This window comes from Carassius gibelio, chromosome A24, assembly GCF_023724105.1.
Source record: "Carassius gibelio isolate Cgi1373 ecotype wild population from Czech Republic chromosome A24, carGib1.2-hapl.c, whole genome shotgun sequence".
Lineage (NCBI taxonomy): Eukaryota > Metazoa > Chordata > Actinopteri > Cypriniformes > Cyprinidae > Carassius > Carassius gibelio.
This window is the reverse complement of record NC_068394.1, coordinates 7,578,159-7,594,479: the sequence shown is the minus strand read 5'-3', so window position 1 is coordinate 7,594,479 and position 16,321 is coordinate 7,578,159. Positions and strand designations below refer to the sequence as shown.

Genomic DNA, 16,321 nt, shown 5'->3' with positions numbered 1-16,321 from the left:
CATAGCTTCAAAACATTAAGTCTCATTTTTGAGTATCAACAAGTAAAAATGCGAAGTAACAAATATAATAAAATAAATTAAATGTATTGCTATTTTCCAAGACATTACGAAATAAGTGTTTTTCTTCAAATTTCCTTTTTATTTTACATTATAAAGTTTGTGTGTCCCGTGGAAATGCTAAAAACAAAAACACAAACTCAGTTTATGAAAAAAAAAGTCTGTAGCATCTACCAGGGAACAACATTAACACAAAACATATAATAAGTAGATTTAGTAGGCTATGTAGCTATCTGCACTGCAAAGCTCAAGAAACGGCTTGAATACAGTCTGTACACAGATGGGCAGAGGAATAAAAGAGCTGGCGCTTTTGTAAAGCTGCGTGAAACCAGTATGGATTGTTTGTTACCGTTTTAATCCCATTAATTAAAACGTTAACCTGATTGGGTAACGTGTGCTCAATCCCGATAGGCGAATCTTCTTCATATTAATAGCCAGACTTGAGATAATGATGTAAAAGACTCCCCCTTCTGCTGCTGATGCTGATCGCTGCCGAGATCTACAAAGTGTCTCAACACGATAAACGCAGTGTAGAGCACTTTAGGAGGAGCCTCACTTGACAAGTGGAGCGGCCATCAACATCAACTCACTTCATAGAGTAGAAACTTAAAGAGAGGACAGCGTCTGAGTGAAGACCCATCATCGCATCCGACTTTCGGGAGACTATGGACAGGAGAATAAACTTGGGTGGAGACATTTTTCACAAAACTCTCAGCGCAGTCTCGAGCAAAAAGATGGACTCGTTTCGACCGGCTGTGGGTATTGATCTTGGTTCACGAGACAGCCAGTCGCCCATCAGCTGTTTTGAGCAGACCGACCCAGACCCGGTGCAGGCCGGGGGGCGAGCGGGCACGCTGGGTCTGCCGACGGGATCTTTGTGTGTGAAATACGGCGAGAGCGCAAGCAGGACTTCGGCTGCGGAGAGCAGCGGCGGCGAACAGAGCCCGGACGATGACAGTGACGGCAGATGCGATATGATGCTTATGACGGACGGGAGAATGATGGTGCCTGGCGCAAAGTCAGAGGGAGGTAAGAAAAACAAAGAGCAAAAAATGCTGAGACTAAACATCAACGCCCGGGAGAGACGGAGAATGCACGATCTGAACGATGCGCTCGATGAGCTGCGCTCGGTCATCCCTTACGCGCACAGTCCGTCTGTACGGAAACTCTCCAAAATTGCCACCTTGCTCTTAGCCAAAAATTACATCCTCATGCAGGCACAGGCGCTGGAAGAGATGAGACGGCTGGTTGCGTATCTCAACCAAGGCCAGGCTATCTCTGCTGCCTCGCTGCCCGCGACAACAGCTCTAACGCCCGGTTTGAGCGCATACGATCAGCCGGTTGGTTACCCGTTCCCCGCCGGAGTTGCAGCGTCCTCCTGTCCAGACAAATGTGCCCTTTTCAACAATGTCACCTCCAGCCTCTGTAAGCAATGCACTGACAAGCCTTAAACTCTGCAGCCGACTCTGGTAGAAGCACATGTGCAACTTTTGACTCTGAAAAAGAGAGACTGATGTTTGCCAGCAGTTTTACAATGAAGTCAATATAGAAGAATGCTAAAAACTTTTCTTACAACTTCATTTCAAGAAACACTGATTGTGTACATATGGTATAGCCTATACTTTAAGTGCTGGTGAGCGTGAGATAAAAACCAAACAAAGTCTATGTCTGATGATGATGATAATGTTGAAGAATGAACAGTTCATTAATGTGGACCCTTCAGAATGACGTGTTTCACTGACCTGCCAACTTGCAACCATGTTTTACCTTGTTTATTATGATGCCAAACTTTTCAAGGTTTTAACTCTAACTTGCAATAATGCGTATTCTTGCTACTTCGAATTTATGTTTTATAAATGTTTGCGTTCAAGTGACATCTGTGTTTTACAAAGCAGCTGCTAGAAGGAGCAGCGTATTGGACTTTATTCCAAAGTAGCCTACGTTTTATTTCGAAAGCTTAGTTGAGATCGTTCATTTTAAATTGTAGTATAATATATTGTTAGTTTGGTGGAATCTTAAAAAGTTGCTTTGCTCTTTTCATTTTTCTAAATGGATGAAATCAAGTGGGTCTGCATGCCTGGTCTGATTATGCATTGTCATCATTGCTGTAAATCTCGCCGATTTGGCTTTTTACAAACACATATACAGTTTGGCTATTTAGGGACGTGCCAGATTCAACTTGTTGTCAGGTCGAGGCTGGAAGCAATGTAGATATATTAGTTTCAATATGACCACAGAGGGCCATTTGTATGTGTTGATGTATTGGAAAGCTTTATTAAAATATTTTGATCCAACGTACTATGCCTGGTTGTATGTTGTGATGCCTCTGGTAGTAAAGTGATTCATGGCACTTGCTAGCTCGAGAGATTATGATCAATAAGTCGCAGATGAAAAAATATTTTACGCATGACACGTAATTTGTGGAACTGTAAATTTCGGCATTTGGCAACTTAATTTGATGTTACATTTAACGAATTAGCAGCAACATATTTTCTTCTTTAAATTAGCAGTAGTTTGTAAAACAACTGTGTTTTTGTTTTTATGCTCGATAACATATAAAAGCCCTGGGGAAAAGGCCAGACTTTTTGAATAACAATACCCTAAGGTTAAAGGAGAATGTCTGTTGGTAAGGATAGCCTAGAACTATAATCACCGTGATCATGATTATATATATATATATATATATATATATATATATATATATATATATATATATATATATATATATATATATATATATATAAGATAATAATAATAAAAATCTGTGACGTTTTCTAATAATGTTAATTCTAAAACAACAGTGTATCAAAGCTGTGGACTGTAATACCTATATTCCTTTTAATTAAACACATCGTTAAGGCAATTAAACCTCCTGGATGTGATTAAGGAACATAATTACGACACTGTTCACTGCTGTAATTGGGTGTCTTTAATCACAGGAAACAGTCACGAGCATCAGTGTCAGTGTCATTAGTTTGCATTGTTCTAGTTCGGACGATTAGGTACGGACAAGAAGATGCCCTTTCACATGATGCTGATATCAAGTTCAAAAGAAACTCCGTTTTCAATTTAAAACTTAATTTCTACAACAAAAAACACTTTAAGAACATTTAGCTTAAGATTTTAAAAAGTCGAAGTTTCGTGAATGCTGAAGTAAGGCAGATACAAAATAAATGATGCAATATTCAACGCAGTTTTACAAACAATATAGAACTGTATGCATAAAACCACTAAATCACTAAAATCATTATTTAGATAATTATTTTTTTATTAAAATATATTTTTTAAATGATCAAAATAGGAAATGTGAAAAGGCTTATAAAAGATACACGTAAACATCATAAATCAATAGCTAACAATAATGATAAACGAAAATGTGAGAAGAAAAACCATGGGTTAACGCAACCCTTAAACATTACAGAGAATTTCGCTTTCTTTATCGCTTACCTTATTTTTAATTTGTCTTATCTAGACAGTGACATATTTGAGAGATCTGTTTGGAAGGATATGAAATCTAAATATAATCTCCAAAAAGTGAGAGGTTTTGAGTGTCGTGGGCAGAACTGTTTCTAACAAACACTTTCAACAATTACGAAATGCTTTCTCGTACTCCAAGTGACTCGTGTTTAGTTCAGCACCAGGGACAGCGCCAACACTATACATGACATTCAGTATTACCGCATGACATCACAACCTTTGTAAATACGTCACCGGAAATACATTTTCAGTAAATGAGAAAGAAAAGAGAGCCGAACTAAAAAATACTCCAATAAAGCACGAAGGAGATCTGTCGGGGCCATTTAATAGTTTTAACCAGATTTTCTCTGCTTTATAAAATGGAAACCCAGCTTAGCCACCGTTTAATGAGACAAAATCATACACAATTAAAAAAGCCAAGCCCCTTCTAATTTCATACATCAGCCAATTACAATAATCACATGAAATCAGATGAGAAAAAGGAAAAAACACCTTTTTCTACAAATGAAATTTTTGCATAGGTCAATAAATAGAAGGAAAAAAAACACTAGCTTGTCAGATGAAAGAAGTACAGTAAAACTAGCTTGCAACGAATGAAGATTAAAAATACTACAATCAAAACACAAGAAATACATAAAAATTTCCCTAATCAAAAAAGTAAAAGCATTACACAACCACAAGATAGAAAATTAACTGATGATCTTAACTCTCTTCAATGTTTCGACGCTGTAAATTAGCCATTTGGAAAGCATGTACTGGTATTATGGTATTTCTCCGTCCTCTCTAATTCTCTGCACAGCACAGATGTGGAGACACATGCAAGAGTCATTAATCAGGGCCAGCAGTAATCAGCCATCACAAATCCTTGCCTGGATAAATACTGTCAGCAATTACTGTGTGGAAGTCAACTACTTCCAGGACCCCATTTACATGATTTCCATCATTCTCTTACATGTTCACTTTCCCAGTGCAACTAGTTCACATACCTTAACAAATAGCAAGACAATAATGACGTTAATTATACATGGCACTGGGATGCATTATTTAATACAGCAATTAGTTCACAAAGGGCTTAATTCAAACGTATTAGGATGGGATCAATCAAAAGAAGTCTGAACTCCCTTAAGAGGCATTAAGGCAGTGCTATCACACAGATTTTAGAGCTTAAACTGCTCAAACTCAAGTAAACTCCAAACCAAAGAGGCAACTAGATACTAGATAACCACCTAAACAGTGACTCAGAATCAAAGCAGTGTTTGTATTCATGAACCTAATAAAGCTTAACGTGTCTTTACAATGTCTGCAATGTAGCTTTAGGGGTCATGAATAAAAGTGAAATATAAAAAGGCGCCTTTTCATAAACCATAAAATATCCAATTTACCATCAAGAGCTACCAGAGCACTTATTTGTAATATAGATGTTATGTATGCTGGGGATGATAAACAAGGATCTTTAAAGTATACATTAGGGGACCCTATTGAACCATCCTCTTCATATCAGCTTCAGACTCAAAGCCTACAAATTGAATCATCTCTCTGTTCTTATACAAACAAGAAGAAATATGCTGTACATGAGACAGTACCCCAATGTCCCACGCTGTAATTCACACTTGGCTGTGGGATTGCTGTGTATAGTGCGGTATTAAAAATACAAAAAAAGAGAGATGTAAAAAAAACATGAAATTGCTCTTCCAAAAAATATTTTATGTGATTTTGTCAATGTTAAGGTGCACTGGCAAAATTAATTTGAGGTGAATAAGTTTAACAAGACTAAACAAATAAGTGAAAAGAACTTAAACACCACTTTTCAAACCATAATGACAAATTTTATCTCATGAAGAAAAAATAAACTGGAGAAATGGTGAACATAAAATATCACTAAAGTATATATATATATATATATATATATATATATATATATATATATATATATATATATACACATACATACACACACACACACACACACACACACTTTAAAAATAGATAAAATAAAAAAAGATACAATTTGTAATTATAGAAAAATTATACACCTGTAATTTTTCTATAATTCATTTAAAATTATGTATTTTTTCTGTAATATTAATTGTGATGCAGTTCAATTTTTTTTATTGAATTTAGGTCATGATAATAAGTGTGCATCTTGCATTTATGTATTTGGTCTTAAGAATTAATCCTTCAACCACTTGATCTTTAAGTACTTTTTGTGCTGTAATTATGCCAAATTCGTCAGTGAAAGTACTGGAAATCTTTTAAGAGTCACGGTCTAGATCTATCACTTGTGATCATGAGCTATTCTTCAGAAAACAGGAATTACTGAATTACATTTGTGGAGTATTGTCTATTGTCTGGATGAATGAGATTAATGGACAGTTTTATTATCTTAATCCCGTTCCAAAATTGTCCTTTTCTTTAAATAATAATCTGATGTTCTTGGAGTTGTTTTCGGATTACAGCTAAAAGCTCACACAAGGGCTCTAATTCACAGTGCTGCTAGTGAAAGATTACTATTACACAAGAGGTCAAAGGTGACGGAACACCTGCACCAGTATCTATGGTCTCGGTAGGCTTTGAAGGAAAATGTTTCAATTTGTAACACATGCAGAGAGTTTGATTCAGCCCAAATAGAGACAGTTTAGGGGTTATGACACCGAAAATGTGTCAGTTGTTTTCAATATTCTTAATTAAAAGCAACGAGTATATAAGCAACCACGTATCTGTAAGTAAAAAAAAAGAAAAAAGTAAAAATACTTTGGCATCGGAGTTTCATTACATGAAATTGTTGTCACATAATCACCATGTGTTCTGAACAGAAAAAAAAATGACAAAGTGTGATCACAGCCTGATTCTTGCCATATCAAATGACTCATTTATAAAATTATTCATTTTTACCACTGTAAATGGCATATGAATATTAATGTGCATATTCAAAGATACACTTATAAAAAACATAGTCCGGCACCTGTTCAGGATGATCACAACGTGCACATTGAAGGGCTACGGTTATGCTCAAAGCTTACTGACCCTTTCCAACTTCTGATATTCATTAAATGTGGCTGTGGGGGGAAGAGAAAAGTGCCAGCGGGACAACACCATTACCAGGGGAGTCAGTCAGAGCAACATCCCCAGCCCTGCTTCCTCACTCCATGAGGCAGGCCAGGCATTCAGCATCAGCCATATGAGGCGCAGAGTGGACATATGGAGTTAAAGCAGGACCCCTGCTGATTGTGGCCTAAGATTAATATATACATTCATGTTCTACATTACACATGGGGTTTATGTGAGGCTCTGTATTCCTAATGAGAATAAGGTGATTAATTGTTAAGGGTTCTGCAGCCTTTAAAAAAATTGTTGTTGTTTATTTCCTGGTCATTAGATACTTATATGTTTCTGGTTGAGATAGAGAGACATTTTAAAATACACACAGAAATAAACATCTGTCAAATTATATTTGATTTGGTCAGAGTAACATTAAAAACTAATTCAAAATAATTTCAAAATCAGATTCAGAAACATTCCTCACTTATATCATACTCATTTAAAAATACAAGCAAAAAATAAATATAAATATATTTTGAAGAGCAATTTACCCTAACAGTGTATGTGTATATATTTGTGTGTGTGTATTTTAATGTTTCTGTCATATTTCTGTTTATTATTCAGTGTATTTGAGTGTAAAATTGGACACTATAGATATTATAAAACAGATTCAGGCTTTTGGGTTCTCTTAGGTTTCCAGTAGAACATGAGTATTATTTTTCAGTTACATGAAATTTCATTAAAACATGGACAAAACAACTCTGTTCTTCAGAATGGAAGCAAATGATTTAACATACAGTAAAGTAGATCCTCAGTGCAAGAGCTGAAAAACAAACCTGTTAATCAAGATGTCAGCTGATCAGTTTGCCCATTAATCTGCAAATTAAGACAATAATCTATTGGAAGATAACATGAATGAATGCTACAACAGGGACAAACAAGATGGTGTGCGGGAAACAATGAATGAGCAGCTGGGGATGTGTTTTAATGTAACACTCATCAACATTACGCTCCTCATCATCTCACAGCTTCATTATCAGGCATGTGACTGAAAATCTCATCAGTGTGTTAGTAAAGGAAAATCCTCTAATGAACACTATGCTGTGTATTTGCATCCATGGACAGACCACCAGGTGACCACACAAACGACACACACATGCAGAATAACTACAAGCTCAGTGTCCTTGGCTTCCTAGTGGCCTTCACCTTGCACTCCCGACACAGTGAATTTTATGGCTAATTTCCGGCAATTTCTCCAGGCAGTTTCAGTGGATATTCCTGCAGGAATAATGTGGATAATTTGCATGAATCATTCTGATAGAATGCATATCAGCACGTAGGCCCTCCCCCGTCTGGCAGCACAGCACTTAGTTTGTAATCAAAGCTGACTTCTCTCCACCAGCACTCACAGAATCTGAAGGTCTGACCACCAAAGTCTTAGCCTTATTCACTCAATCTGTAGGAGCCACCAATAAATACACAAAAGATAATAATGAAATATGATTTAGAGAGATGCACTGATATAATTGATATGATAGCCAATAGTTATCTATATTTTGACCTATTTGCTTCAAATTAAATCATTTTAAGTGGCCAAAAAAAAAAAAAAAAAGGAAGAGGAAAAACTAGCTTCTAATCTTAAAATTTTAAAACAGTATCAACTTCGGAATATAACCTTTCTCAAAATCCTTTAACATATGTAGGACTACTACACAGGGTTATTATTTTTAACTAAAACCATAAAAACATGTTCATTAATCAAAATACAATAAACAATAACTAAAACGAAATAAAATATAAAAGTATAAAAAAGACAATATTTCTAATTTTCAGTTAATTTCAAATTAACTTAATGTACAACTAATAATTTGTTTTATATATGATTTTTTTATGAAACATCAAAAACACAAAACAAAATGAATACAACTTAAACTAAAATTACAATGAATTACAATGTAATAAAAATTACAAGTATATACTATATAAAAATAAAACATTATCCTATTTAGCTTTAGAAAGTATGATGAATTAAAAAATGAAAAACAAGCCTTCAGTATTATAATGCATTTTAACTTACAAACTTTTGTGAGAAGTTATGTATTAAAATGTACATTACGAATACGTCTAGCTTTATTCACTATACATAAAGGCTTTAAGTAAAGTATTACTGAATGAATCATAATCTAATTAATTTTTTGGCATTATTTAATTTATAATTTGTTTCTTTGTATTTATTTTTTAATTTCTATAATTTAATAAATAATTTAATGCTTTTTGAATATTTGAATGAATAAAATTTAATATTAAATATTAACTTATTAAAATGAATATTTCATTTAATAAATTACCTTATATTCATATTTTACCATTTTATCATTATAAAAGAAAAAAGAAAAAAGAAAGCACTTAGATTTTCTATATTATATTTAGTATAGTATATACTATACTACAGTATGTGGTCAACATATAGTGCATCCCTATATGTAGATATAGAAGACATTCACGATCAAGATATTTTATTTGTGGGCTCTACGGCACTCAGAAAAGATGGGACTGTGTTCAGGTTACCGCCAACTGTCATGATATGTCAAGAGTTTCTTACTGTAATCAGCAGAGGTTAGATGTGCATTAAGGCTAAAGATGTGTAAAAAATAATGAAACCATATATACACACACACATATATATATATTTATATAACAGCCATCAGAAAAACAATGAGCATTCTTTTGGTGCCACAAAACCTGATCTGGGTGGCGTAATGATGGTGACAATTGGACAGTCATCTGCTAGGTGGATCTTAATCATAACAAACTAGGCCAGGGAGCACAAACCTCTGTAACAAAGCTATAAATGACATGTCTGCAGAGACCACCTCCTCTCCAGGGGGTGGGGTGGTCCCTCAGTTAACACAGGTTTTCGGAAATCCAGAAGACAATTAGTAAATGATGGCAGTCACATTAGCCTCAGCCAAAGTGGATTAATTCATTTTGAATGGCTTGCTTCCTAAACGTAGCCATCTCGTGGTTACAAAAAATTGTGGCTTTTTAGTAGTTGCATTAACAGCATAAACAAACGTGAGTGTATTTTTGAGGATGAGGAGATAGAGTAATTGACCCAGCACAGTGAAGCAGCATCTGTTTCTGTGCATGTGCTGAGCAAACAAGGCAATTTAGGGCATGTCAAGGGATCAGCCCATAAACACAGTCCCCCGCCTACCTCTGAGCGCACGCTTTATTCAGTCAAACACCCTAAAACCAACAGCTCTAATGTCACTCTGCTCCAGCACTTAATCTGAGCGCATTTTAGGTCTTTCGACAACCACGTGTTTACAATTATTCTTCTGGGAAAGGAATGATGGATGACGGCTGGTGTTCTAGATGCCTGTGTGCTGCCTGATTCACAACATGTTACGATAACGCTAAGCTGGAAGGCATCAAGCAGTTTATTTAGTGTATTATTGATTACCGTCAGAGGTGGTCTTGCTATACTGGGCTATTTAAAAAGAGAACGACACATTAATCAAGGTTCTCAGTCAGAACTGAATATCTGCCAGGGATCTTGCAGTCTAGGAAATTTGCATTGCCCAACATTGATCCTTTCTAGCCATTTTGCCGTTCACATGATTGCTGAACACTAGAAGCATGCAGTTAGGTTATTATGTTTAAAGGCTCAACTGTGATGGTTTATTTGTAAAATTAAGCATTAGAGCTAATAGCGAAACAGATCTCTTTGTTACAATGTGTTCTTGTGCTCACAGCAGACTCAATTTGCTGTAATGAGATTGGGAGCATGGCTCGGCAACTTAACATTAACACACAGCCAAACTGACACCCTATCAGAAGACCCGTCAGTCCCCGTTATATATGGCACACAGCTGCATAGACCACAGTGGGATCTTTAGTTTTAGGATTCATCACTAAATGGGATGTAAATTTGAAATACTGGTAATTTATGCATAGCAGAAGCTGAAAATGTACACAATATAAACGTACAGTTTAAGACACAATAATAACATGTGTTATTATTTATAACACATTATTTGTAGGCATGAAAGCAAAACTTTAGCTCAGACTGATGCATTTTGACTGCTTGCCTTCAGGGCAGAGCCACAGTTATCATGGAGCAGAATACACAAGCTTGTCCTGTAAGTTTAATCAGAAATCAAACCAGCCAAATAAATATATGAATAAATACAAGCCAAATGAAGAAAAGGAAAAAAGTTTTATATTTAATTGATTTTTAGATGGTTGATTTTCTGATATTACATTTTCTGATCTCGACATTTTACATCTTCTTACTCAACATTGATAACATAGAAAGAAAAGAGGAAATCGAAAATTAACACCTGTTATTAGACTGATCGGATGTGAGGTATAGCTAATTAAAATACGTGAGGGTTTCTGCCCAGCCAAGGATCAGTCATGCTAATGAGGACCAATAGGTTTGTGTGCTGTAATTTGCAGATTAATGAGTCAGGTTTTAACATAAAGTTTGGCATGGCGGTGGCTTCAGAAACCGTGAACAGTAATCACAGCCATCACCTTAATCTTTTTCATTATGTCAATTATGAGTCATGTTTTACAACCTCAGCAAAAATCCAGACCTACCACAAAGTTGGGCAAAATTCAATTATCCTAAATGCTTTTTTTTTTTTTTTTGCACAATAAAAACATTTTATTATTAGTCAATTAGCAGGAATAGTTAATGCTTCAAGGTCACCCACCCTTGTACTGTCGTATGAGGCGTCGGTCTCCTGTGGAGTAACTAGAGCTGTATATTTTAATAGATGAGCTCTCTGTCTGCTTGCCTCATGTTAATGTTGATCACTGAAGAGGTTTAGCTCACTGTTTAGTCATTGTTCTGAGGCATAGTGCCATGAATCAAGGCTTATCTGAGCACTTAAGCCTGTCACAGAGTGACAAGGGAATTTCACGTATGGGACTTCTTTGTGAACAAAAGCCTGAGACTTGCATTTTACTTGGATTTTATTCTGAGTTCAACCTGGCACTATACATGTACATGGGACCCAATTTAAATTCTAATGAACTAAGAACAAGAAAATACATGAACTCTAAGATTTATGCTTGTCTTTAATATTAAATGGAGAGATCACCCTAAAATAAAATAAAAATAAAAAATTATATACCATGGAAGTCAATGGTTACCGTCAACTGCTTGATTAGCAACATTCTTCAAAATATCTTATTTTGTGTTCCACAGAAGAAAGAAACTTATATAAGTTTGGGACAACTTGAGGATGTGTAAATGATTCATTTTTGGGTGAACTATCCCTTTTATTAATATTGAATATTAAGCCTATGATATTGCATATCAAGTAAAAAAAAAAAGAGTAAGACAGAGGAATACAAAAGAGACATGACTAACGTGTAAAGCTAAATGAGAGGTGTCATCATTTATTCACAGGGTGATAGTTATTAGCAAATTAGTCCTCCTGTCAGACATACCTCATTCATTTACACAGGGTATTTAAGATGTAATTTAAAATCAGTAATGAGCCAGATTAAAAATAAAGCATGCTGACTGCTCAACATAAGTGCTCTCTAATGCTGGTTTTAAATGATGATTCAACCATCTATTATATGAATAAATAAATAAAAGTTGCATATCTCAATCAATGCATTATCCCAAAAACCACTCACCTATTTAAGGACTGTAGTCTGATGTGATTAGGGTAAATAAAATATTACAATTCATTAAAAACCTAATGACTGTGGCTGAAGTCATGCATATTTTAGATTAAATAAATAACTGTTGCAATAAATTAAGATATGGTACTGCAATCTATGCTGTCTGAAATCAGTCTGTCTGAGCTAAAAAGGCAACCATACTACATTAGAAAAAAACTGAAACATTTTCAAATATAAACTACACATACATTTTCTTATAAACAACAGGCAAAATAATTTGCATGCTTTTATCAAAAAACTAATGTTTATGATGAGACTTGTACCTTGATTGCAACTTCTTTAAAAAAAAAAAAATAAAAAAAAATAATAATAATTTAAAAAAAATAAATAAAAAACACTATATCCCACAAGTACAATGTACTACGATGTCTGAAAAATAACTGTAGTAGTATTTAGACATTGTCGATAGGTTGGCTGATAAAATAGAACAGCTCATGACCTCTACAAGCACATCCAATAGATTTGCATTTTCTTCCTGATCTTAACTTGAGGAAGGGCACTGCATGGCATATTTCACCAAGCCTGTCATCCACCCGCACACCCCTTTCAAATTGCTCAGTAACTTAATTCTATCTTTCCATGGTCAAGCTGTGATGCTGACCAAATTAGCATAGCTAAAGTTTGGATGCATTCCCAGGTTAGCGGTTGTTGTTTTTTCACCATTTCCCAACACAACCTCTACTTGAGTGTCTCACTTAAAGCTTTAATAAAAAAAGGAGTGTTTATGTAACGTGGAGCTTGTTACAGAGATTTTCCAGGCCTACTGACAGTGATGTGCACTGGAAGTGTGTGGGGATGACGGTTGGGTGGGACCGTGGTCGCTGCACCACCACACAAAACCAATTAGAGAGCTATTTCCTAAGACAGGTCAGGGATTCGCATCATGGTGGATGGGTGCTAGGTTTAATGTCTTGATTAAGCTGACATATATGTCCCCTACACCATCTTAGGATGACAATCATTGAGGTCTCAGCAATCAGCCGAATCACTCACCCTCTTCAAGCCCATGTTGAGTTATCCATGCCATCCAACTGCATTTTCCAAGTGAACTGGTTTGAAAAGGGGTAATTGGTAGATAACGGTAGTAGGAGATGACAGGGCATTTGTCAAAGATCCAGAAAGGAGAATTTTGCCTCTGCATATGCATGTTTCTAAGAGGTCAAGTGTTCAAGTGCATCTGGGAAACTCCTACTTTTGAGCTGGGTGTTCGTTATTATGACATGCCATGCATTTCGGAAAACAATATAGACATAGTGTAAACGGAACTAAATAATGAGCGACATACCGAAAACTATTTTCTACTCATGTTATCTAACAAAAACATTCATTTTACATAAGGCAAACCTTACAAGGTGAGTGATTAACTTCAAGTTTGCTGTTTTTAATCTCTTTCATACACAGTGCAATAAAGTTATTGAAATTTTGCATTAAAAAGTATAATAATTCATCAAGTATTCAATGCACAATCATTCATTACCACTCACAACAGATTTATTTCCCGCCATTTTTCACATTATTTTTTGCCCCTTCCATTATTTGCAATTTATTTTGCCTTCACAACTCTGCAACCATCTAGGGTACATTTACATGACAACGATATACAAAAAATGGAAATGTTTTTCCTTTGTGTTTTAAAAGAATTTTTTTTTTTACGTTTTATGCAGACACAACAACTTTGTCAAAACATTCCCTGTTTAAACAGATTTGCAAAAATTACCAAAAAATTATTTATTGTGCATCCAGGACATTAGTTGGTGATGTCACTTCTTAAAGAAACACTGAGCGCCTATTTTGTGCCAGTTAATAAGGAAATAACTAATATATAAATAATTTTTTTCTCTTTGACTCATTTGATGGAAACAAATGCTTCTTCGCAAATGTTTTATGCAATATTCCAATTCTGCACATAAGTTGAATTCACAACTTTGGATGGGAACCCAGCTAATGACACATGACAGATGTAATATTTAAATTTCATTCTTTCTACATACATAGTATTACTTGGTTTCCAGATACTTCACTTTGTTTAAAAGTGGGAAGTTGTGGCCTAGTAGTTAGAGAGTTTGACTCCTAACCCTAGGGCTGTGGGTTTGAGTCTCGGGCCGGCAATACTATATGATTTAGGTGCCCTTGAGCAAGGCACCAAACCCCAACTGCTCCTCAGGTGCCGCATTATAAATGGCTGCCCACTGCTCCGGTGTGTGTTTACTTCTGTGTGTGTGCACTTTGGATTGGTTAAATGCAGAGCATGAATTCTGAGTATGGATCACCATACTTGGCTGTATTTCACTTTTTCACTTTTTTTTTAAGTGACATCGTCACATCACTTTAAAACCAGAAAGTATGAACCAAATGTAAAAGAAACAAAAATCTGCTCTAAAACATAACTTGATTGATTGAAAATGTGACTTTATTATGATCAGACATCATATACTCAGCAAAAGTGGCTCCAGATAGATGTTTAGATTATTAGATTATAGATTATTGAAGGCAGTCAATGTGTCCTTCTCAGTTGAAGAGATCCCATAATCCTGTGTGCGAGTTGGCAGAGAGAACACAAACGGTGTCTAATAGAATGGTTAAAAGGGTCCATGTTTAGTTTTTACCCCTCACAGTTCAGTTTGTACCATGAAACAAGCTTTGTGGTCATTAAATATTCACTGATTTATCTGTAACACTCACCTGAGTTTAAGCTTTTTAGTTTCTTAAATTTTTACCTTCAAACAAAACTGTTGCCTGTTAATTCATTTACTATCTAGACCGCTCCCTGCAGTTTAGAACAAAGCCGATAAACATGTTAACAATTAGCAAACAAATCACAGGTAAGTACAATCAAGACCTGGGGCCTGTTTCACTAAGGAGGTTCAACCAACTCTGAGTTTAAACTGAACTCTGAGTTTTCAGTTACAGAACAGCTGAAATGAGTTGGTTTAATCAACTCTAAATTGACTGACTCTGAGTTAAGCGCGTGCACCACAACTATAAAAAGGCATTATCAATGGAGCGCTGATATTATGATTCACCATGGCAACAGCTCCCACCAAAAAGCCGTCTGCATACTTCAGACTCGATACAAATATAATTCTTATCAGTGATATAATATTACAGGACGAAAACTTGAAGAACGTTAGATTAATGAACCAATAGCTAATCATTTTATGGTATCTCATGGGTAAAAAATATATATAAAACAATAATATTAATAATAATATTTTAAGTGCATTTCTTCTTATTTTACAAATGATCTGCCAATAGAGTAAGAAAAATACCGCAGTGGCTATTTACACTTAGTGGAATTAACATCCTTTCTTAGCGATAGATCCTATTTACAGTAGGCTAAGTGCAAGTAGCTCTAGATGCTATTTACAGAAAAAATGTACAGTGAAAATCGTGATATATTCTATTTACCATGTAAAAGTAGAGGCTAAGTGTAAATAATAATTAGATGCTAGTTATACTTTATACTGGCAGATACATTTGCACCTCAGTATTGTTATACATTAACAGGATGCAATAATAACAGATTGTAAATGATTATATTTATTACAATTATAAATAGTTGTATCATTATTAAACAATCGTTGGGCACTTTGCTTCCACTTTTAGAACATTTTGTTCATTTTTATTGAAAATAAATTCTAATGTGACATGTGATGGGAAAAGTGAGAACCCAGTCAATCGTGTTACAAACTATAGTTTTTCATGGCCAAAATATTACTACTCACACCACTGAAGCTGTTATTCACGTTCTATATTTAACCTTATGTGTTGATGGAGGGCGGAGCTACAGTAAATTTACACTTAGTAATGGACACTCAGAATAATCTTGTTTTCCATTTACATTAATATTATTTTTATTACCACACTGGCATATAATTTTACTTAAATAAAATGCACTTAATTTAGACCCCTCCCATGAAACAAGACTTAGTATCTTATATAATTTTCTTATATATAAAATCAATCTTTATTTTATATATAAAAAAAATTGTATATTTGTATTTGGGGGAAAAAGGAAGAAAAAAAAACACTTAGTAAG

General features: G+C 35.0%; 1 protein-coding gene across 1 annotated transcript; it reads left to right on the top strand.

Annotated features, from left to right (window-relative positions):
• Positions 1 to 232: 232 nt before the first annotated feature.
• Positions 233 to 2,355, top strand: LOC127946459 (class E basic helix-loop-helix protein 22-like). Its single transcript, XM_052543051.1, has one exon. It carries the CDS (start codon positions 723 to 725, stop codon positions 1,506 to 1,508), a length of 786 nt encoding a protein of 261 aa, XP_052399011.1. The 5' UTR covers positions 233 to 722; the 3' UTR covers positions 1,509 to 2,355.
• Positions 2,356 to 16,321: the final 13,966 nt, after the last annotated feature.

Bases quoted from the DNA above. Each gene is read 5' to 3' on its own strand.
- LOC127946459 (XM_052543051.1), top strand. From the start codon at position 723: ATGGACAGGAGAATAAACTTGGGTGGAGACATTTTTCACAAAACTCTC.